This window comes from Bicyclus anynana, chromosome 20, assembly GCF_947172395.1.
Source record: "Bicyclus anynana chromosome 20, ilBicAnyn1.1, whole genome shotgun sequence".
NCBI classification, from domain to species: Eukaryota; Metazoa; Arthropoda; class Insecta; order Lepidoptera; family Nymphalidae; genus Bicyclus; species Bicyclus anynana.
The window spans coordinates 6,392,804-6,414,124 of record NC_069102.1 but is presented as its reverse complement, the minus strand read 5'-3'; the positions used below and the strand labels follow the sequence as shown (position 1 = coordinate 6,414,124).

Below are 21,321 nucleotides of genomic sequence, written 5' to 3'. Positions count from 1 at the left end.
TATACCACATATAAACTTAACACATAGCATATTATTAGTTTACAAATAGCATTTGTTAAGTCTGAATATTTTATTTATATTTATTGTACAGTCATTCTTACAGTACAGTAAGCTTTGCAAGTACACAATCCCTAAGAAACAATTACCTTCTTCTTTTGTTGTTCTCTCGGACAGGCGTGCAAATACAAAGCCTTTTTCGTACTATTTTAAAATAAATAAAGGTTTTACGAACATAAAATGTTGACTTAACATTGATTGTATCAGGAATCAAGATGGAAACTGAGTGAAGTGGATTCCGAACTGTTTAATTCGAGCCTAAGTGATACAATGGTATCTACCAGTCCCTTGAAGTATTGGTAGTCTTTCCCCTTAAAAGTTTATTCCTGGCATATGTCCCTTTCAATAATATTTTATAGTATTCGCTAGTTCATTTGCTCATATTTCCTAGATACTGTACTTACTATGTTCTAAAACCTAAAGTAGTGGCATGCCAAGGGTATACTGAATAGGTCAATCCTTGAAATATTTTGAAGTTACGCTACGCTTAGATGTGTTTTTGTTTTTAAGGCAGCGCGAACTTTTAAATACTGCGCGTAGCTGATTTCCGATACGTCATAAATATTTCATCCTACTATACAATTTTTCATTAAGCCTAGAAAGATATTATTAAACCTTCATTGGTTTCTTAACCGATGAAGGTTTAATAATATTTTTCTAGATTCTAGGTTTATTAAGCCTTTATTTCTTAATAAACCTGAAAAGGTCTATAAAATGCAAGCAAGAACCAGAGGGTAGAGATAAGCAGAACCACAGAACAGACAACGCTTAAAGCTAACGCTTTTAGCAATAGAAGTAGCAAGGGGGCGTGACCCGCGTACACCCGGGTGTGTGGAACATCGCAAGCGTGTCCGCGCATGTACTAGCAGTCTTGTTTTGTTCTGTGACAAAAGGAATAAACAATATTCAACTCTTCAGTAAGGGTGACATTTTTCACAAAATATTTTAGTGAAAATAAATAGTTTAGTTTTAAAACAGCCATTTAGGCCACGCCCCTGGGTACGCTGGGTTCAATACAAAGAATTGGCACTTTATAAATCTAGTTACCTCTAGAACCATCTTCGTGTATTGAAAAGTGTCCGCCCGTTTAAGGCAAATTGATAATGCTACAATTGCAAGTATATTATTTTATTATTCACACATTTATTGCACATTAGTTTTATTTAATAGTATACTTTTTTACTTTTTTAGTACTCTATTTTTGTCAACTTAAATAGCTTAGCTTAATTATTAATGCAGTTTCATCTCGTACACTATTAACCTGGGAAATTACATTTATTAATACAGCTCACTTCTCTTAGAACTGCTATATTCATTTGCTATGCTAGCGACATTATGGAGGTTTTGGGGAAAATTCGTGCCATAACACAACAAATTTCTGTAATACATCGGAGAATATGTTAATCTAGATTAGGTCATTATCAAAAGCATTTAATATTAATCGTTACAGGATCAAACTATCCTAACCTTATAAGGCCAAAAAAGTCCACCGAATAGCATCATCTGCTGCCAGCTCTCTTGTCCGCTCCGCCGCCTCCTTTATCTATAATAACTTTTTGTAATACAAGGTCATTCCTTGCCACCTTGACTCACTGCTGATCTAGTCTATTATGTTTGGCAGCGAGATGTTGCCATTGAAAGTAGCAAGCAATGAGTCACTGCGGAGCCAAATTAGTATCTCTATCGTCCCGCAATCACAATAAAATGGTCAATCGTGTTCAGCACTACGCGTCGCTAGCGCTGCAGCACTGGGCGCAGCGCACGCGCGGCCCCGACCCGCGCAAAGAGATGCGTGAGCGGCCCGTGGTGCTGCGGCGGCGGCGCGAGCGCGTCAAGTCCACCGCCAACTGGCCCATGTTCTACTACCAGTTCCACAGGGACCATGCGCTGCCTAACCTTATTTGGAACCACACTGTAAGTATGCACTTGCCTTTATACCTTTTTTTTAAAACTTTGTCGAGCAATTGAGGACCTTATGTTCCCCTTAAGAGTTGTTGTCAATGCCACCGCCAAGTGGTCCATGTTCTACTTACTATCAGTTCCATAGGGACACACTAGATGATATTGATTCTTACACATCTGATGTCAAGTGACGAAGCAATCTAAGATGGAAGGGTGCTTACTTGGAAGAGGTACAAGTTAGTTCATTCCAGCAGCTTAGGACCCAACGTCTAACAACTCTCCGGGCTATGTGCCCCATCTGGTCGTTAAAGAATTTAACATTATTTCCCTAAGCCCATCATTGGAGCCCGTAGTGCCTAGAGGGCTCTCTCCTCGTATTTCCTCAGAATTTTGGAAGGAGATTTGATACTGTATTGGGCCGTTAAGCAAGGCTTAATGGGCTCATAATATTGATGATCATGATAATGACGATACTTAAATTTTAAGTTACAATGAATATTTAGACTCGTGAAGAACTACGCAACGCTCTCGAGAACGAGCTACGCGCGTTTGCGATGGACCGCGAGGTGGCGGGCGGCGCGCTAACCTCATGGAACCACGCAGAACTCGAGGTGCACTACCAATGTCTGCAGAACGAGGTCAAGATAGGCGACTACTACTTAAGGATACTTCTGGAACAGAAGGACAACGACGACAGTCCGATACGAAAGTCGTAAGTTTACTGAATCATTATCATCATCATCATCATCATCATCATCATCATCATCATCAGTTATTATACATCCACTGCTAGACATAGGACTATTTTAAGTTTACTGTATACTTCATGAAAATGCAGACACTATAATAGATGCCCGTGATTTTTTTGCGGAAAATCAATGTAAACTTTTATCCCCTTTTTATAAAACATATATTTGAAAAAGAAATTATTATAATTGGAATACTCGATCAATAACGACGGAGTTAAAATATCATTATCTATTTCTACTAACTGCTAGTGTTCTTTCCTATAGAAGAGATAAGTTGACGGTCATGCAAAAATATACTGCCTGCCCTGAGGACTTATACAACGAACCTGTATTAAAAAAAGAAATTTTCATTTTGTATAATTTGTACATAGAGTGTTTACCCTAGTTACAAAACTAGTGCATGCTACGGGCATTGTGATGCTACTAAAGTTTCACTGTGTAATCGAAGTGTACATTTCCAGGTACGAATTTTTCAACGACCTGTATCACCGGTTTCTATCTACGCCAAAGGTCGAAATGAAATGCATGTGTCTCCAGGCGATGACTATCGTATACGGGCGATATTACGAAGATATCGGACCTTTCGCGGACACCAAATATATAGTGCAAATGTTAGATAGAGTAAGTTTTTGTATATTCTTATTTTTTATCTATTTAAAAACTCAGCAACTTCATTTGTGTAAATTCTTCATTCATATACTTTTTCTATTGATCGATTGAAGGCGGTGCAAAAAAAACAAAATAAATTTAAAGAGCCTATTTGGCATAGCACCGCCTTCAAACTGATCATTAAAAAGGACTCTGGTACGATGTCATTTTCGCTTTTTAGAGTAAATGCATCATTGAAGTTGGTTAAATTTTTTAGTTAAAAAGATTTTATTTGCCCCAAGTTCAATCTCAACAAAAACTAAAACTTATAATTATTTGGTCGATGCCCAGTAATATTATTTCCCCGATGTACAAGTCTATCACCCAGATGTGGTCACTACAAGCAAAGTTAAACAGTGTTAGTTATTTTAAACTACCAGTAGATGGCGTTCTTAGAGAACTTTGAAATAATACCTTTTTGTACACTTCAAGAACCTTTTTCAATGCAATTATTCCTGAGGTTCATAGATGGCGCTTTGGTTTTTATTTTTGAAATAAGATTTACTTCAATCGTGTGGTTTATAGCAGACTCGTTTTTTTTTTGGTTCAATTTCAAATATTGATATATCGCACGCTTTTAGGAAAGTTGTAAGTGATTTTTATAGGATGTTAATTACTAATGATATTGTTACAGACATGCGATAAAATGGAAAGGGACAGACTTGTACAGTTTTTAGCCAAATTAATTTTACACAAGAAAAATGTTAGCGAAATATTAGAATGGAACGGTATAAGGTATGTTTTGTGGCCTACTAATACACTTATCACTGTATTTGCAAAAGCGAAGCTTTTTTTTGATGTTTTGCTTTTCCTTGTGTCAATATTTAAATTGATTAAAAACATTTATGTTAAATGTTTTATTTGCCACTATTAATAATTAATGAACCAAATTTTCCTTAGTCAAACGGAATAGTGGTTAATCTTCAGCTTTTTATTTCTCTAAAAATAGTATAAACTTAAAAATGTAAAAAGATGTTCATATGAAAAAATGTGGATACTATTATCTGCTTTGCGAACTGACGGTAGAGTCAAAAGTTACAGGCTTTAATTGATGCTTATATAAATGAATATGAATTTCAGTATTGCCTTACATTTTATATATATTTTTTTTGTATACGCACAGAATACTAGTAGATCTAATGACGTTAGCGCACTTGCACACGTCGCGCGCGATGGTGCCGACCCAGAGCAACGTCATCGAGGGCCCGGCGCAGGGCGGCGACGGCGACCGCGAGTGGTACTATAACGTGGAGACTGGGGACAAAGTGCAGAGGAAGGGGCCTGTCAGCTTTCAGCAGGTTGGTTCATCATTATAATCTTCAATAGCTGTTGAACGTCCAATGCTGGACATAAACCTTTTATGGACTTCCAACCACCACGGTTTTGGGCCGCCAGCATCCAGCGGCTCCCTGACAACCCGACTATAGTAGTTTCAACGAGAAGAGATTCTAGAGGTAAACAAATGACAGCCAGGCCATTCGCTTGTGCAGGGCTAAGTAACCTTTTTTTATTCACACTAATTTTTCAAAAAAATAATTTATGTTTTTGCAATACAGTATTTGAAATTTTTTAAATGATATCTTGAAACTAGATTTAATTTGAAGTTGTCCAACATAGCACTTTCCAGACGGGATCTTCTCGGACTAAGGCGCATTTGGAACCCTCGTAACTTTAATTTTAAGTTTTCCACTATTATTATCCCCATTAGATTAATTTAAATTATGACATAACTTGACTTTTCAACTAAGCTTGCTTGTAAACTAAGCCTAATTGAAATAAATGAAATTTGAATTTTGATTTGTCAGTTGACTTTGGTTCCTCAAGGGATCTCTTCATTTCTGTTGCGATCACGTAGCGAAGCGCTAACTCTTGATCCTTCTTACGAGGCCCATAGGCAACCAAATCCCGGATTCGAAGATCTTTACTGGTAACATACTATTGTGGCTTACAACAAAAATAATTAATTAAAAAAAATGTATATTTTAGCTGAAGGATCTATACAAAAGTGGTGAAATAAACAACAAAACAAAGTGCTGGGCGAACAGTATGGAAGGCTGGCGCGCGCTGGGAGGCATACCGCAGCTGCGGTGGAGCCTGGTGGCGCGGGGCGCGGCCGCACTCACCGAGACCGACCTGGCGGCCACTATACTGGATCTGTTGATTGCTTGCGCGCGCTACTATCCTAGTAGGTACGTAATCATTTCTTTATGAATATTGGCAATGTCTTTTAAACACGACTAAAATTTGTGTTTTTCGCCACTAATAAATACATGAATTGCTTAATATTAATAGCATGTGTCAATAAAAAAAAAATTATAAAATAGTTAATAGTTTTCTTTTTTTCCATTATTTTTCTGTATTGTATGTTTCTTTGTGGTGTACAATAAAGTGTATTTTCATATTTCATATTTAATGTCAAAAAAAAGTCATAGTTACTCATATGCTCGAATACCGATTGAAATTGCAAATAAACGATTATTCTAGCTCTGCTTTGTCGACGTATTGACAGCGTGCATTTTCAAAGACAGCTGACAGCTGGCTTTTTGTTGAGGCCATGTCATCAAGTTAAAAAATACTTTAGCATTAAGGTACGAAAATATACTAGTGAAGGAACTTTAGACAGATCGGTTTCATACTGGACCTTTGAAATAAAAATATTGAGGCTTTAATGATAAATAATTAAAAAAAAAGTGTTTGTCAGCTCCGACGCACGAATGGAGTTTACTCTTTTATATCGACTGTCTAAATAAGTGTACGTTGCCCCGTAGCGTACAATATGTACGTGTCAATAACTACGCCTGAAAAGTGAAAGGTGCGCAAAATAGGTTACGCACAAAAAACGTGATGCTGTCATTCATTCATCGAATTTTACTGCCCATATTTTTTTTATACCGGGGGCTATGTATGAAAAATCGATTCTTAAGGTAAACTCCAATAAAATTCATGTACACTTAATTGACGTAACCAGACGTGAGGCGACTAGAGACCATGCTGGTCTGGTCTCTGGTGGCTTTAATGAGCTTTAAGCCTTCATGAGCCTTAAGTTAGTGACATCAGTTTTTTTTTTATAGAGATGAAGAAGACGCAATAATAAGACCTCTGCCACGAGTAAAAAGGACGCTTTCCGAGCCGGCCTGCTTAGCGCACGTTGTCCAGTTATTGTTGACCTTTGACCCTATACTTGTGGAAAAGGTAAGCTTGAATGAATGGTTCGGTAAAGTATGGCCAACGATAAACGATCAGTAGCGCTTCAGGATTTTAATTTGAAATAGGCTATATCAAATAGCTGAGAGGAGACTTAATAATATTGTATGCATGCTTTCTCGTTAGCCGTGCTTTAATTTACAATTGGGGTAACTATTTCCAAATACCACAAAAATATCAATAAAAGAAATCTATTTCCAGGTAGCGACATTACTATACGAAGTAATGCAGGACAATCCGGAGATATCTAAGTTGTATTTGACAGGGGTGTTCTACTTTATGTTGTTGTACACTGGCTCCAATCTGTTACCGATCGCCAGGTTTTTGAGGCTCACTCACATGAACCAGGCTTTTAGAGCAGACCAAGTAAGTATTATCATAAAGCTCTAAAATTGTGTTGAATTGAATTGATTGTTGAAGTTGGTAAAAATTAAGAGTAAATCAAATTTTAGGAAACAAATCATTGTTAAAGAGTATATGCGTTATCGTTAATTAATCATAGAAACCGTGTTAAGATTGTTTACAACAAATGGCCAGCGGATGCTCCAACCTATGTTGAGTCGGGCTTCTTATCTGTGGTGTTATTGGGGTCCAATTATAAATCTGCCTAAAACACACAGTCAGTTATAGGAAGTCCAACGAGTCTAAAGTAAAAGAAAAAATAAACAAATTGGAGTATCTTGTATCAGTGTATTAATATTTGCAGTCAAGTTCGGATATAATGCAGAGGTCTATTCTGGGCCAATTGCTGCCAGAAGCTATGGTGTGCTATTTAGAAAACCATGGCTCGGACAAGTTTGCGCAAATCTTTCTCGGAGAGTGGGACACGCCAGAGGCTATATGGAACTCTGAAATGAGGTAAAAATATATTCTTTATCATTACCCCGTCATCTGATCCCACTTATGTGTGGTATCCATGGCCGAAGCCTCCCACCAGGCAGACCTGGACCAATTAAGAAAACCGCAATCGGCCCATCCGGAGATCCTAGCCAGGATCTCCGTCTTGTAAATCCACCGTGCACACTACTGCGCCTCGGAGGCCTTTAAATCACGGCCAGCATTTGACAACTTATCATCTACTCTATTTATATACATGCCATCTTTCACACTCCAAGCATCTCTTATTTGGCCTTCCTCTCCTCTTGTCTCTGGTTCCATTTTCAGGCTTTCTCTTATGTATGTACAAGAGAAAGGCTGGAAGTGGCACCAGAGACCCATTTATTTTATCCATTCTTGTTATTACACACACCCATCTCAACATATGCATTTTGCATGCATTCTTCTACTATCCGTCCAACATTCTGATCCATCCAGATAAAAAATTATCTTTAACGGTATTTTTCGAAGGGTAGCCGCGAAGCTTAGTGACTGGCATAATTTTTCATATTGTGCCGAGAAAAATATGCTTTATGCTTAGACGGTTGAAGTTGGTCCAGACACCATTGAAACCTGTTGCCTTTCAAGGCAGTTACAGTCCAAACTCCACAATTGGCCATGCTGGAGTACTTATGATAAGAGCATAGATTGACAAATTTTTAGCCTTTATTAATGAGGCATCTCTAACTATCGCAAGCTCTTAAATCTTATTCTGGCAAAATTTATTTTGAAATGATTTTAAGGTCAAATGTCTTTCAGACGCATGTTGATAATGAAAGTGTCGGCTCACATCGGCGAGTTCACGCCGCGGCTGCGCGCGCACATAGCGGCGCGCTACCCCTACCTCGCCATCCCGGCGGTGGCCTACCCGCAGCTGCTCAACGAGCTGTTCTGCAACATGTTCTACCTGCGCCACCTGTGCGACACGCAGCGCTTCCCCGACTGGCCTATACCTGACCCGGTACTTATTACTTTTACTTTTCTTTCTACTCATGACATTAGGAAAGGAGAATGGCGAGGTTGCATGTATTTTGGGACTAGCAGATAGAAGTAGCGTACATAATGGAAACCCATTAATAGTTGTTAATCGTGATTAAACTAAGAAAAAAGAAAATGGTAACCAATCTTGAAAAGCAGGGAGAATAGCTAGGGATAGAGAAGGGGTACCTTCTAATTTAAAAGATATACCTTAAAATTAGAAGGTACCCTGTCTATGCATATGAATAAATGTGAATTTTATGCTGAAAAACACCGCCGCTGACTTGCAACTGCGTCGCTTTATAAATGAGACAAGGCGTTTCGGTCTCAGGCAACAAGTAGAACTATTTTACTATGCTACGTATTGAAGTAATCTTGATTCCCGTTCTGTAAAAACTCAATATTTTTTTACAAGTATCTTATAAAATAATAGTTTCAATTAATACAAATGTATGAGTGTACAACACTTCTGAGTGTGCTCCTACTTTCGCCATCATCCACGTTGTTCGTTATTAAGGTATACATAATGTTTGGGATCTCGTGTCTCTTCACTCTTAGATGTTAGCTTATAATACGTATTTCTAGAGGAGACGTTTGATGATGCCAGATGGGTGAACAGTCTATGTAGGGACTTTTCTTGTCAATCCCCGTGGTATGAGATACAAGTTCACTGGTATCCTGTCAGATATCGGCACAGTTAAACGTTGTTTTGTTCAAACTACCGCACATTAAAAAATACCTTGAGGATGTGATCCTAAGGCGTGCCTGATGCCCTTATTTTCGTAGGTCCAAAATTGACCCGAGGTAGAAATAAAATCTGGATAATTGAAAAGGAAATTCCTAATTACGCCTGAATGGTCGTCACCCAATATTTGTGCAGAATTATAATTCGAATGCATGTTTAGGTAGGTCTTCTGAAAGACGTGCTAGAGGCGTGGCGTCGCGAGGTGGACAAGAAGCCCGCGTCGATGACCGCCGAGCAGGCCTACCTGGCGCTGGGCATAGAGCCCGAACAACACGACGAGGCGGCCGTGAGGAAGGCCTACTACCGGCTTGCTCAACAGTTCCATCCCGATAAGAATCCTGAGGGACGGGTAAGTGATATTCCTATCATATATCATCACTAACCGATGGCCCGTGTTTACACCCGCGCAGTTACCGTTCCTGTGAGCTTACGGGGATAAAATATAGCCAATAACACTCACAAATAACATGGGTTTCTGATGGTAAAGGAATTTTCAAAATTGGTCCAGTTGATTCAGATATACCACAATACCACAAACTTTACCTTGTATAAATTATCAGCCTATTTTTATGACCCATTACAGGTCCAGGACTTAATACTTGTTGGTTTTTTTGGTTGGTTAATTGTTGTTTGGCTGAAGATCATGTGTGACTCTGTTATGATGACACTTGCTGAGAACTTAATGAAGAAAGATCTCAATTTCATAACTCATCCCAGGATGTCAAGAATTTTAGTGAGTTTCAGTTTCCGCAGACCAAGATAAAGCTAGCAAATCTAATAATATTCATTCATTTCAAATTAGTTATGTGCAAAGAACAGTTTAGTTAGCAATTTGGTGTCTTGTATGTTCAGGATCGGTTTGAAGCAGTGAATCAAGCTTACGAGTTCCTGTGCAGTAGAAACGTATGGACAGGCGACGGGCCCAACACTAACAATATTCTGCTTATTCTGCGAACACAAACCATATTGTTTCAACGATATTCAGAAGGTAATAAAATGATTATTTATTAAGCGAAAAACGTAGCAGTGGAATCGAAAAAATCGCTCTCTCTTTCATACAGATGGATCAAAAGTGATATTTTTGATTCCACCCCTAATGTTTAACAATATTTGCCTATCTTTTGTCTAGTGATATGTCGTTAACACATGTTAGGCATTCGGTAATAAAAAGAAACGTCGTCTTGGGACTCTTGACAGAAGTGATAACTTAAACCTGCTGCCGTATGCGTGAGAAAAAGGGAAGCCAGGCATAGTGGCTCCGTAATGCGTTATGTTACCAAGCGGTTTACCCTCCCATAAAAAGTTATAACTTCAATAATTTATATTAAAGTTTATAAAGTTGACGTTTTTGTCCAGTGTTATCGCCATACAAATACGCGGGCTACGGTGCTCTGCTGCGCACGGCGCGGCTCGAGGCGGAGGCAGAGTCACTGTTCGCACGCGACACCGCGCTGCTGCCCGCCGCCTGCGAGCTCGCGCACGCCACGCTCGCGTGCTCCGCGCTCAACGCTGAGGAGCTGTGCCGAGAGCGCGGCCTTGAGGTGCGTTATTGAAGTAAAACTTCTTTACGCACGACATGAAAGTGTAATCGGGCGATGATTTTAAGATGAAGATTGTTATTTTAAATTACTAGTAGATGGCGTTTTTAGAGAACTTTGAAACAATCCCTTTTTTGTGAAAATTGTGATTGTTATTATAAATAACCTGTAGATGGCGTTCTTAGAGAACTTTGAAACCCTTACCTTTTTGTACACGTTGCGATGCAGTTATGTCTGAGGCTCATAGATGGCGCTTTGTTTATTATTATTGAAATTAGTTGTAATTCAGTTGTGTTGTCAAGCACACTCGTTTTATAGAGACTTAAGGTCGGTCCCTCGTGCGTTAGCGTTTCTCTGACGTCAACGACGACGTTGAACGCATGCCACAAACGTGCTAAACTGCAACTCTGATACCGCTGAAAGGTCGCGATGTTAACGTCGTGTTGGCGCAGCGTTATCGCTAGTCAAACATTCTCCGAAACCTTATTCAAAATTGAAGTAAGTAATGTTAATTTTTAAACAGGTACTACAAGAGGCACTGTCCCGCTGCGTGTCGGTGCTGGGCGGCAGCAAGGAGGGCAGCACAGCGGCCGCCGTGTGCATGCACTGCGCGCGCTGCTTTGCGGTCGCGGCACGCTTCCCGTCGTGCCGCGCCGCCGCGTCCGAGCTTGAACAACTCTGTGCCGACATCGTGCCGCTGCTGAGGCGACCGGTGAGTGCTGTAGTGCTGAGTACGGTGCTCCCAGAGGCACTGTCCCGCTGCGTGTCGGTGCTGGGCGGCTGTAAGGGTGGCACAGCGCGAGCTATTACATGGTCGCGGCGCGTTTCCCCTCGTGCCATGCCCGATCTACCACCAAATTAACAGCAAAATAGATTTTTCATATATTCTTAAATGAAGTGCGTTACTGGCGCTCGACAGGCAGTATCACAAGTAAAACTTGGTAATCTTTTAGGACGAATTTTGTTAGAAACATACAGATAAGTTAATTTAACTAATTATAGATATTTAAAAAAACCATGAAAAATACACGACATTAATAATAAGTCGTCCCTCAGGAGCTGGGCGAGACGGCGTGTGCGGGCGCGGAGGCGGTGGCGGCGCTGGCGGCGGACCCGCAGTGCCGCGCGCGCTTCGCCCGCGCGCACGTGCTGCACGCACTGCTGCCCGCCGTGCTGCGGTACGACTACACGCTGGCAGAGTCCGGCTTGCCCACCGAGGGGGATAATAAACAGGTATCATCATGCTATTGTATCTGTCAAGTCGCTCCCCCCTGAAAACCCCGAGGTCCATAAGCAATGTTATGGGAGAATCCCGAAGCTAGAAAAAGCGCTGTACTGAAATATGTGGTAATAATCAACGCTTTAACTAACAGCTAGCAAACGGAACAGCTATTAATACAAATCAAATAGTAGACGATCCGAATTAAAAACTCCCTTCACCCATCTGTTTAATGGATGAAAAGTTTTTTATATCAAAAGTACGTTAAAAATACATTGCCTTGAAAATCTCCTGGTTTTGATATAAAATATTTACTACGGATATGGACCTTCGACTACAAATAACGCATCAATCCCACCACTTTTAAGGGCTTTTTCAACAATAATTTAATGCCCGATGAATGACACAATATCCGATTGGTCCATTGGTGACTTACCGAAAACGAAGCATCCACATACATACTAGATTTCGTGTCAAGTGTTTCAAAGAAAAAGAAATGATGCATAACTTGGCTACATGTCCTTGATTTAGTTGTATTTTCTCTATAATATTTTGTACGTATATTTAGTTGTATTTTCTCTATAATATTTTGTTTTGAGCAGGAGGTGGCAAACCGCCTGGCGACGCAGTGCGTGGGTGCGCTGGCGGCGCTGTACGGGCCGCACGAGGCGCCGAGCGAGGAGGACGACAGCGTGCGGGACGCGCTGCACATGCTGCTCACGCCGCATCTATGCGAGAAGCTGGCCAGCGCAGACACGCACGAGGTACGAGTGCGCACATCTGTATAGTCGGATGCAATCTTTATGACGTCTCCGAAGTAAGGAGCTGGTGCACCTACGCGCAGGTCATACAAAATTAAAGTGGTCACTAAAATCTTGTTTGCGCAGCTTAACGATGTCCGAAAACGTCACGGATTGCTTTCGACTATAAAATATTGTTATTTCAACGATCTTTAGCAAAAAGTACTTCTTAAGTAATAGAATTTTTGAGTTGAATAGGTGTCTAATTACATATACATATAAATAAAATTGACAGTCGCAAGACTGCACACTATAAGAACTCTTTTCATATATGATAGTAACACGTGATCAGTGATTTTGCCTCATCTCAAACTGCCTAAAGCGTGGAGGGAGAATAGTATGGAGTAGCTTTAAGGAGTCTCCCGGTAAGGGACAACAACAAAGTACATAGATTATCTGGTGTTACCAGTGATCGAAAAGTTACCCTATATTTCAAGACTAGCGTTATATTTTTATTTCATACTATTTGACAAGTCTATAAATATTTTGATATCATACTATTTGACGAAATTAGCCAATTCAGAAGTCAGAGCGTAAAAGCTGGCACCGAGGGGTGATGAATCGATCCCCGCCCCGTTCGAGTATTGTTGTACCCACTCTTGATACAGTTTGTCCCGACGAGTTGGAAAGGAACGGGAATGTTGGTCATATATATATATACAAAAAAAAGCATTAAATACCATTGTTTATATCCTGATTTAAAAACATATATACAACCAAAGTCCTTTCGACAGTCATATTATTTTACTTTTGAAGGCAATTAGGGTCAGATATTTTGAAATTAGAATTCATTTTTTAAATAAAAATATAACTACTAAAAATGAAAGAATTTGAAATTTTCACAACTAACTGATTTTGTGTAATTGGAAATAAATAGTCTTCAGAAATAATACGCTTTTGATTGATTGATTTATTGATTGCTTGGTGTATTTTGTGATTTGTTGATTGTGTACAACATAAAATATTAGTTAGGAAAATATACTAGCACAGCATAGAATTAAGAATAAAATCTTTTTACCAAAAAAAATTTACTGTCCTTTGAATAAAATTAATTTCGTGCAAAAATTTCTTACATTTTCTTCACAAGTTAAGGATTTAGTACAATAATGTAACCTCACATTTAAGTATTTTCTACAAATGGCTTTAATTAATAAAATATAATGGTGGTTATCACGAAAATGGTCATTTTCGGAAAATAAATTAAGGTCATTTCGTACAACATGCAGTAGATGCTCCATCAAGTTTGTTTTGCTTATTAGTAGTTTATTTTTTTTAAATATTTCCTCCGCTATTTCACATAATTTAATAACTGACGGTGACGGATAATGAAGGCCACCTTTGTCTTCCTGTCTTCCTGTGTCTTCTTGTCTCTTCCTGTCGCCTTTGTCCATATTTTATTAATAAAGACATCTCGTGGAAAACTGGAAGAATAAACAAAAGCACCCATGTTCATCACACAAATATAGGTCACAATGACTTTATATAATGTCTATAGTAATATTTTTATAACAAAGCTTTTAACAATTAAAGCTATAAAAATACGAGTTACTACTTAGGCAATGAAAAATATAAGTTACTATTTTTCCCTAATTTTAGGGAAAAGCTAAATGTAACACAATTGGTAACCCCAAAATGCAGATAATCCGACTAATTTAAAAATGTTTCTTAATGCACGGAAAATGGCTATTATTATAACCTACTCAATTTCGGTGGTTAATCACGCAAAATTTCATTATTTTGTAAAGACTATTTACGAGTTTCTTTCATTATTTCTGGATATTTTCATTGTCATTCAAATCCTAATTACAAACTTTACCTAAGTATCATCTTTCATGATAAAAATAAGTTGAAATTATAGTACTAACGTATGAAAGGTTATGTTTTCACATTTTCGTTCAGTGCGGCTTTTGCAGCCCAAAACACTACATTCACCATTTTAACTATCTAAAGAAATAATTATTACACTTAATTAAGAACAGAGAACACAATTTATACTTTAAAAAACAAATTTTAGTCCACATGAAGTTTACTCCACAAAGTTCGTCTGCCCCGTGACCTCACGGGGCAGACAAATTAAAGCGAGATTCTGATAAGGACAAAAACTTTTCTCGGGCTCTGTCACTCTTTCAGGATTTCGTATAGCTACATCTCATTCGTTTACGGTATTATTCTTCCATGTCAATTCTATATAATTCTTTTTCTTAGGCCTAAAGTGCCTAAAAAAAGTTATCAGTTAAAAAAAAAACGAGTATGCTATAGACCACACGACGGAATTATAAATTCTTGCAAAAATAAAAAAAACAGAGCTTCAGTCATAACTTCATCGCAACAGGTCCTTGAAGTATACAAAGAGGAATAGTTTCCAAGTACTCTAAAAACGCCATCTACTGGTAGATGATGAAAAGTTATTTAAAAAGACCCTGCTATAAACAAGCTGAAACACTGGTTCACTACGCTTGTATATAGCAGTACACATCACCCAATTACACTTTTCGTAACCGATTTACTCCTCAAGTCAAGCGTGAGTACTTTAAGTAAACTTTAAAATGTACTTGTAAGTTTTACTTAAAAAATAATAAATGTTGTAGCTTCTCAAAACTCTGACATCCAACTGGAAAACGCCGTACCTGGTGTGGGACAACAGCACGCGGGCCGAGCTGCGAGAGGCGCTGCGCGCGCGGCCGGCGGGCGACGGCGGGCCGCTGGTGCCGCCGCTGCAGTACTCCGCGCACGAAGGCCTGCTGTCTGTGGGCGGGGTCTATCTGGACATTTACAACGAGCAGCCAGACTTCGCTATTGAGGTAACCCATCACCTCCCAAGGCCCCACCGACCTCACGGTCATACAGGGCGAGCCCGTCACTTGCTCTTTGCGTGTTTCTCAGGTTGCCTTCTTGACTCTATTGACCTACCAGTTATATATTCTTTGTCATCCTTCCTCCACACCACTATACTACGGATTCCCGTAAAACCCGTCACTGCGCTCTTGAGTCACGAACATACATACATACATAGAAGAAACGAGTATGACAGCATACACAAACACAGTTCCAGTAATATGCCCTGTTATAAATTTAATAACAATGGTATTGTTATAAAAAGATTTTATTAATAGAAAATATTTCTTTTTTAGAATCCACAACAGTTTGTGTTGGATCTGCTCAAATTTATTGAAGAAGAGACCCAGGCTGAGGCGGTAGAAGAGAAAGCTGAAAATATCACATTAGCTTTGAATGCTCTTGCCAATTGTATTATGAAAAATTCAGGTAAGGTACATCCAAACATAACCTATCTTTGGAAACTTGAACATATTCACAGTGGCGAGATTTCATTCGAGAAAAAGTATATATTGTCCAGCTCTGCCGTTTTCGCGTTGGTGATAAATAAATGACTGTTCACAGGCGTGGAAATCCAATGTATCGGCCACTTCGGGTTGATATTCGGGCTGATGTCCGCCCGTGCGCTTCCCGCGGCGTCTGAGGCGGCGGTGCAGGTGGCGGGCGCGGCCGCACGCAGTCGCGAGTGCGTGGAAGACATCGCGGCGGGCGCGCTGCTGGGACACCTGCTGCCGCTGCTCACGCCCACCAGGCCGGACGCGCTCAACGCGCTCGCCGCGCTGCTGACCGCCACGCCGCTCGTACGCGAGGCGTTGGCTAAAGGTACTGCTGACCCACCTACCCACCCACTGTCGGCTCACCGCTGAGCGACTCAGAATGCAAAGGTTTACTCGGGTCGGCTCACTACTGAGGTTACTTTTACATCATCATCTCATCGTTAATCGCAAAATTCACTAATTACCGTCACGTTTTTTTCTACAAAGAACAAGTCAATCAAGGTTTTATTTCAACAAGTGATTTGTAGACCAAGACCAAAGACAAATGACAATCAACTTTTTAAATTCAATTTATTTTGACGGGCGTTCGAAGGTTTTTGATCTTGATTGATTGAAGACACAATCAGTTAAATTTCAAACGCGCGCAAGTTTATATCTTAGTTGCGCGAACTTAACGCTATAGAAAACAATCGTTGATAACAAAACAATTTATTTTCAGGTGCTGTGATATACTTATTAGATTTATTCTGCAACTGTAAGATACCAGAGATAAGAGAGACTGCAGTGGAACTGCTCGCGAGGATGATGGCTGATAAATTGCATGGACCAAAGGTAACTATGTTAAAAGTAGTAGTTAGTATTATTAAGCATTGTATGGAAATTATAAGTGTCAAAAATAAATTAATTTCACATTAAAAATTACCATCGCATTTACTATATTAACATGTCATTCTGTATAAGAGTTATTCTTCCGTTTATAATTAACAGCACAAAGGTTTGACGTGTCATTGTTCCATTTGTCACAGTAACAATTAAATTTTATGTAAGATCAATAAGTTGTTTGATGGTGATATGTTTGAAATCAAATCAAATCATAAATCATTTATTTCAAGTAGGCTCAGTTTACAAGCACCTTTGACACGTCAGTTGACTATTTGTAAAGATTCTACCACCGGTTCGGAAGGCAGGTTCTGCTGAGAAGAAACCGGCAAGAAACTTAACAGTTGCTCTTTTTAAAAAAACATACAGTATTGTAATTTACAATTGATGATAACATTACAATTTCTTATAGTTTTTTTTTTGTGTGAAGGTGGAAGCTGATCCAATGGCCTCCAAGCGCTTTTATCTTTAAGGAACTCATTTATGTTGTAATAACCACTAAGTAAATGTTTTTAAACACATTGCTTAAAGCTATGCATTGGCAGGTCCATCAGTCTTGGGGATCTTGTTATAGAAGAGTATACCGAAACCTATATGTTTGTTGCTTGCGTACAGGTACGTCTAAAGATATCGCGGTACGTGCCGAGCGTGTTCGCGGAGGCGATGCGGGAGGCGGGCGCGGCGGGCGCGCTGCACACGTTCGACGCGGCGCACGAGCACCCCGAGCTGGTGTGGGGCGACGAGTTGCGGTCGCGCGTGCGGGCCAACCTGGCGCAACTACGAGACAGGTGAGTGATGAATATCGCAATGAAAGAGTGAGTGATATTATCAATTTCACTGCTATTGGTCGACAGTAAAGCTTTTTCTCTTCACGTGATACGTTTTTGACTAGTAAGTAAGGCTTGAGTTTGTTGAGGTTCTTATTTACTCACCCCTGACTTGAGGAGTAAGTTGGTGAATGCGCTACGAAAATAAATCGAGTGACGCGTGCTGCCATCTACAGGCATAGTAAAACAGTATATGTTATTTCTTATTACCTGTAGATGGCGTTCTTAGAAAACTTGAAACAATCCCTTTTTGTATACTTCAGGAATATGTTGCAATGCAGTTCACGTCTGAGGTGCCTGAGATGGCGCTTTTTTATTTTTTAAAGGAGTTTTACATCAGTACACGACTGATCAAAACTCAAAATCAAACTGCCAAACTCATTTTTAAGGTTCCGTAGTCCACAAGGAATCCTTATGTCCGTCCGTCCGTCTGTCGGCGGTTTAGCGCAGAGATTACTAGAAAACTGGAAATTAGCATGAGTAATTGAGTATTGTATGTTATTTTTTTAGGGTACATGTAAAGTGGGGATGAATTCTTTTTCTTTTTATTTCACAGTCTGGTATCGTTAGATAGGTCTTTTTTTATTAATTTTTACTTGTTTCCGTGTGGACAGGCATTACACGAACCAAATTCGCGATCCGTCAGTATTATTCGAGGAGCGCGACGCGTCGGAGGCGGGCGAGGAGGCGTGGGCGCCGCCCGGCGAGGTGGTGGTGGGCGGCGTGTACCTCAAGCTGTTCCTGCAGAACCCCACGTGGAGCCTGCGCAGTCCCAAGAAGTTCCTGCAGGAGCTGCTCTCTGAGACTCTTGCTTCGCTACATAAGGACTCCACTGAGGTACGTAGAATACACAGAACAGACAAGGCGTTTAGCAATACGAGTAGTAAGGGGGCGTGGCCCGCGTACAACCGGGTGTGCGGAACAACGCAAGCGTTTCCGCGCATGTACTAGCAGTCTTGTTTTGTTCTGTGACAAAAGGAATAAATAATATTCAACTCGTAAAGTAAGGGTGACATATTTCAATTTTTCACTAAATATTAAACAGCCCTTTAGGCCACGCCCCTAGGTACGCTGTATTCAATACAAAGAATTGACACTTTATAAATCTAGTTACCTCTTATATCTGTGGTAGAATACGTCAAACTTATTAATAAACTCCGCCCCAACTTTTTTACGTCCAAAATAAAACGTATTTGCGTGTGTAGTGTTTACGTAATACATACAAATTACTGCACAGTCCCTGCATGAGCTTGTTACTGAGACTCTTAATTCACTGCACAAGGATTTCACCAAGTAGGTAGAGATCGTCTATTTGCTAAAGTGTCACTTATACCACCCACTTATTTGACTTACTTTATGATTTGGACTACCGCTTATGGACTGTGAACCCCCTATTTTATTTTGTCTTGCCAACGTAGACCTCGTCGGGTCTACCGTAGATTGACCACTTTGGGAATCGATGGTATAACACTAGCGCCAGGCCATTTACCCGTAGGCTAAGTAGGCTGGAGAATAGAAATAAAAAAAATGAGTTTTGTAAATGTATAAGATTTTTTATTTGATGTGAATTATATTAGGAGGATATAAACGTGTAAACTATCTAAACTTTAATATTTTATGCCTACTGTACAGTCCTAGTAAAATATTAAAAGTTCAGTTTTATTGACATATTTTAAGGTAATTAGATTGTGAACTATGGAAACCTATCGAATTTCAGTAGAGGCTGCAAAATTTAACAGCCTATTGGCGGCAAATTCGTAAATCTGCCACTGACTAGCGCCATTCTGCCTGGTTATTGGACTATGGAGATATATCGTGGGGACATTGCAGGGCAGCCGAGGAGACACGTGCGCGCGCGCGCTGGCGGCGCTGCTGCGTGCGCGGCCCGCATTATGTGATGCGTGCGCGCAGTTGGGTGAGCTGCCCCGCCTCGCGCGCCTGCTGCCCGCCTGCCCCAAGCACGCCGTGCCCGTGCTGGCTGCGCTGGCGCAGACTCAGGTGAGTACACCACTTGTTATAGGGAGCCAAGGCTAGCAAATCAATTCGAGGAGGCTAATCGTCCGAGAGGCTGTGACTCTCCAGTCGGTACCCCGTGACTGAGGAATGTGGCCACCTTGGAGAGTCATCTTTCCATAAATAATGCTCCTCGATCGAGTACGGTCGCCGGCCATTTCGAAGGCACTGTAAAAGGTGCGGGCACCTGTTTCTTTGAGTAGATCCGACCATCGGCTTGTGGCCGTTTGCTTTCTACATTTCCTACCACGATTATTTTTCTAAATTGTCTTTACTGTGGCGTGTGACATCTTCATCACGCTGCGATCAATAGGAACAGAACAGGGAAGGGAAATGTTGGGAAAACGGGAGTACTCCATTTTTACAGAATTTATCATCGAATCGTTTTTGTCCGCAGGCGTGCGTGATGGCGATGAGTCAGACCGACGTGATGTCCGGACTGAAGACCGCGGTGAAGACGTGTCGAGAGGTGGTCGGCTCAGCATGCGACGCGCTCGCCGCCATATTCAATAGCACCGTCAACACGGACAAACTTGTTCTACAGGTACCTTTAACATTGTTAAATCGTAAATTAAGATGTGTGTTATAAGTTATAAAACACTTTTATTGTTAGGTGACTAAAGGCCATAGACAATAAAGAATAATTACAAAATAATATTAATTTTAGTAAAGGTATGTCTTATAGGCTAGACTGCAGTTTATTGTATACTAAACACCGTTAAATAAACTATAATAGTTGCCTGAGTACGGCAATATATTCAACTGAGAGGTGTGCAACCACTTTCATCTACAGCGATCAAAATCAAATGTTGTAATGTAAGTCTTGTGATTGATGTAGAATTTTCTAGTTTCAGAAGGCTTTTTGAGCTACAAGTTTGCGGGATTTTCACAAATTGCATGTGCCTCGAAAAAAATATCTGGTAACTCGTGTGGTATTTTGACAACCCACTAAGCCTAAGAAGCGTGCCAAGAGATTGTAGAGGTTGATTGGTAATACACACAATAATGATTAGCGTATTCGATTGACCTTGAGGGGTGAGAAATAAGAGTCCTTAATATTCACTGTAATTCATTTTCTTGTATATGTATTACCAATCAACTCCTACAAGATAACTAGATTATTTTGACTACATTTATTCTTCCTATCACAACGAAAGCGATGGCATAAATATTGCTCAGACTGACAGATGATGAAGAGGGAATGATGGACGAATATGGTACTCCACAGGCGCTGGAGTCGGAACTGGTGAGCGAGCTGCTGGCGGTGCTGGAGGCGCGCGTGGAGGGCGGCGCGGCGGCGCGCGTGGTGGGCGCACTCAAGGCCATGTGCCGCGGCGGCGCGCACGCGGAGCGCGTGCGGGCGCTGCTGGCGCGCTCGCCCGTGTGGGAGCAGTACTCGCAGCAGCGGCACGACCTCTTCATCTCCGCGCACAACCACGCCTCCATCGCCGGTAACTGCTCCCCCACTGTCAGCCTGTGCCAGACCTGCGAGCCAGCTGCTAGCGGTGCTGGAGGCGCGACTAATTATGACAATTTTTTTTTGCTTCTGTTTGT

At 40.5% G+C, this 21,321-nt stretch overlaps 1 protein-coding gene across 2 annotated transcripts in view; it reads left to right on the top strand.

Moving 5' to 3' along the window:
* LOC112046740 (dnaJ homolog subfamily C member 13) overlaps positions 1 to 21,321 on the top strand; it is a 40,454-nt gene that overhangs the window by 14,418 nt on the left and 4,715 nt on the right. For both annotated transcript variants that reach the window (XM_052887662.1, XM_024083506.2), the window contains 25 exons: positions 1,780 to 1,971; positions 2,463 to 2,671; positions 3,170 to 3,329; positions 3,991 to 4,091; positions 4,480 to 4,654; positions 5,343 to 5,545; positions 6,428 to 6,548; positions 6,762 to 6,926; positions 7,267 to 7,418; positions 8,196 to 8,397; positions 9,320 to 9,508; positions 10,012 to 10,147; positions 10,516 to 10,700; positions 11,221 to 11,409; positions 11,754 to 11,930; positions 12,519 to 12,680; positions 15,305 to 15,517; positions 15,848 to 15,980; positions 16,116 to 16,373; positions 16,767 to 16,879; positions 17,543 to 17,715; positions 18,369 to 18,591; positions 19,585 to 19,752; positions 20,165 to 20,311; positions 20,996 to 21,218. In XM_052887662.1, the coding sequence (XP_052743622.1) occupies positions 1,780 to 1,971; positions 2,463 to 2,671; positions 3,170 to 3,329; positions 3,991 to 4,091; positions 4,480 to 4,654; positions 5,343 to 5,545; positions 6,428 to 6,548; positions 6,762 to 6,926; positions 7,267 to 7,418; positions 8,196 to 8,397; positions 9,320 to 9,508; positions 10,012 to 10,147; positions 10,516 to 10,700; positions 11,221 to 11,409; positions 11,754 to 11,930; positions 12,519 to 12,680; positions 15,305 to 15,517; positions 15,848 to 15,980; positions 16,116 to 16,373; positions 16,767 to 16,879; positions 17,543 to 17,715; positions 18,369 to 18,591; positions 19,585 to 19,752; positions 20,165 to 20,311; positions 20,996 to 21,218 (4,369 nt within the window). The remainder of the gene's footprint in view (positions 1 to 1,779; positions 1,972 to 2,462; positions 2,672 to 3,169; positions 3,330 to 3,990; positions 4,092 to 4,479; positions 4,655 to 5,342; positions 5,546 to 6,427; positions 6,549 to 6,761; positions 6,927 to 7,266; positions 7,419 to 8,195; positions 8,398 to 9,319; positions 9,509 to 10,011; positions 10,148 to 10,515; positions 10,701 to 11,220; positions 11,410 to 11,753; positions 11,931 to 12,518; positions 12,681 to 15,304; positions 15,518 to 15,847; positions 15,981 to 16,115; positions 16,374 to 16,766; positions 16,880 to 17,542; positions 17,716 to 18,368; positions 18,592 to 19,584; positions 19,753 to 20,164; positions 20,312 to 20,995; positions 21,219 to 21,321) is intronic.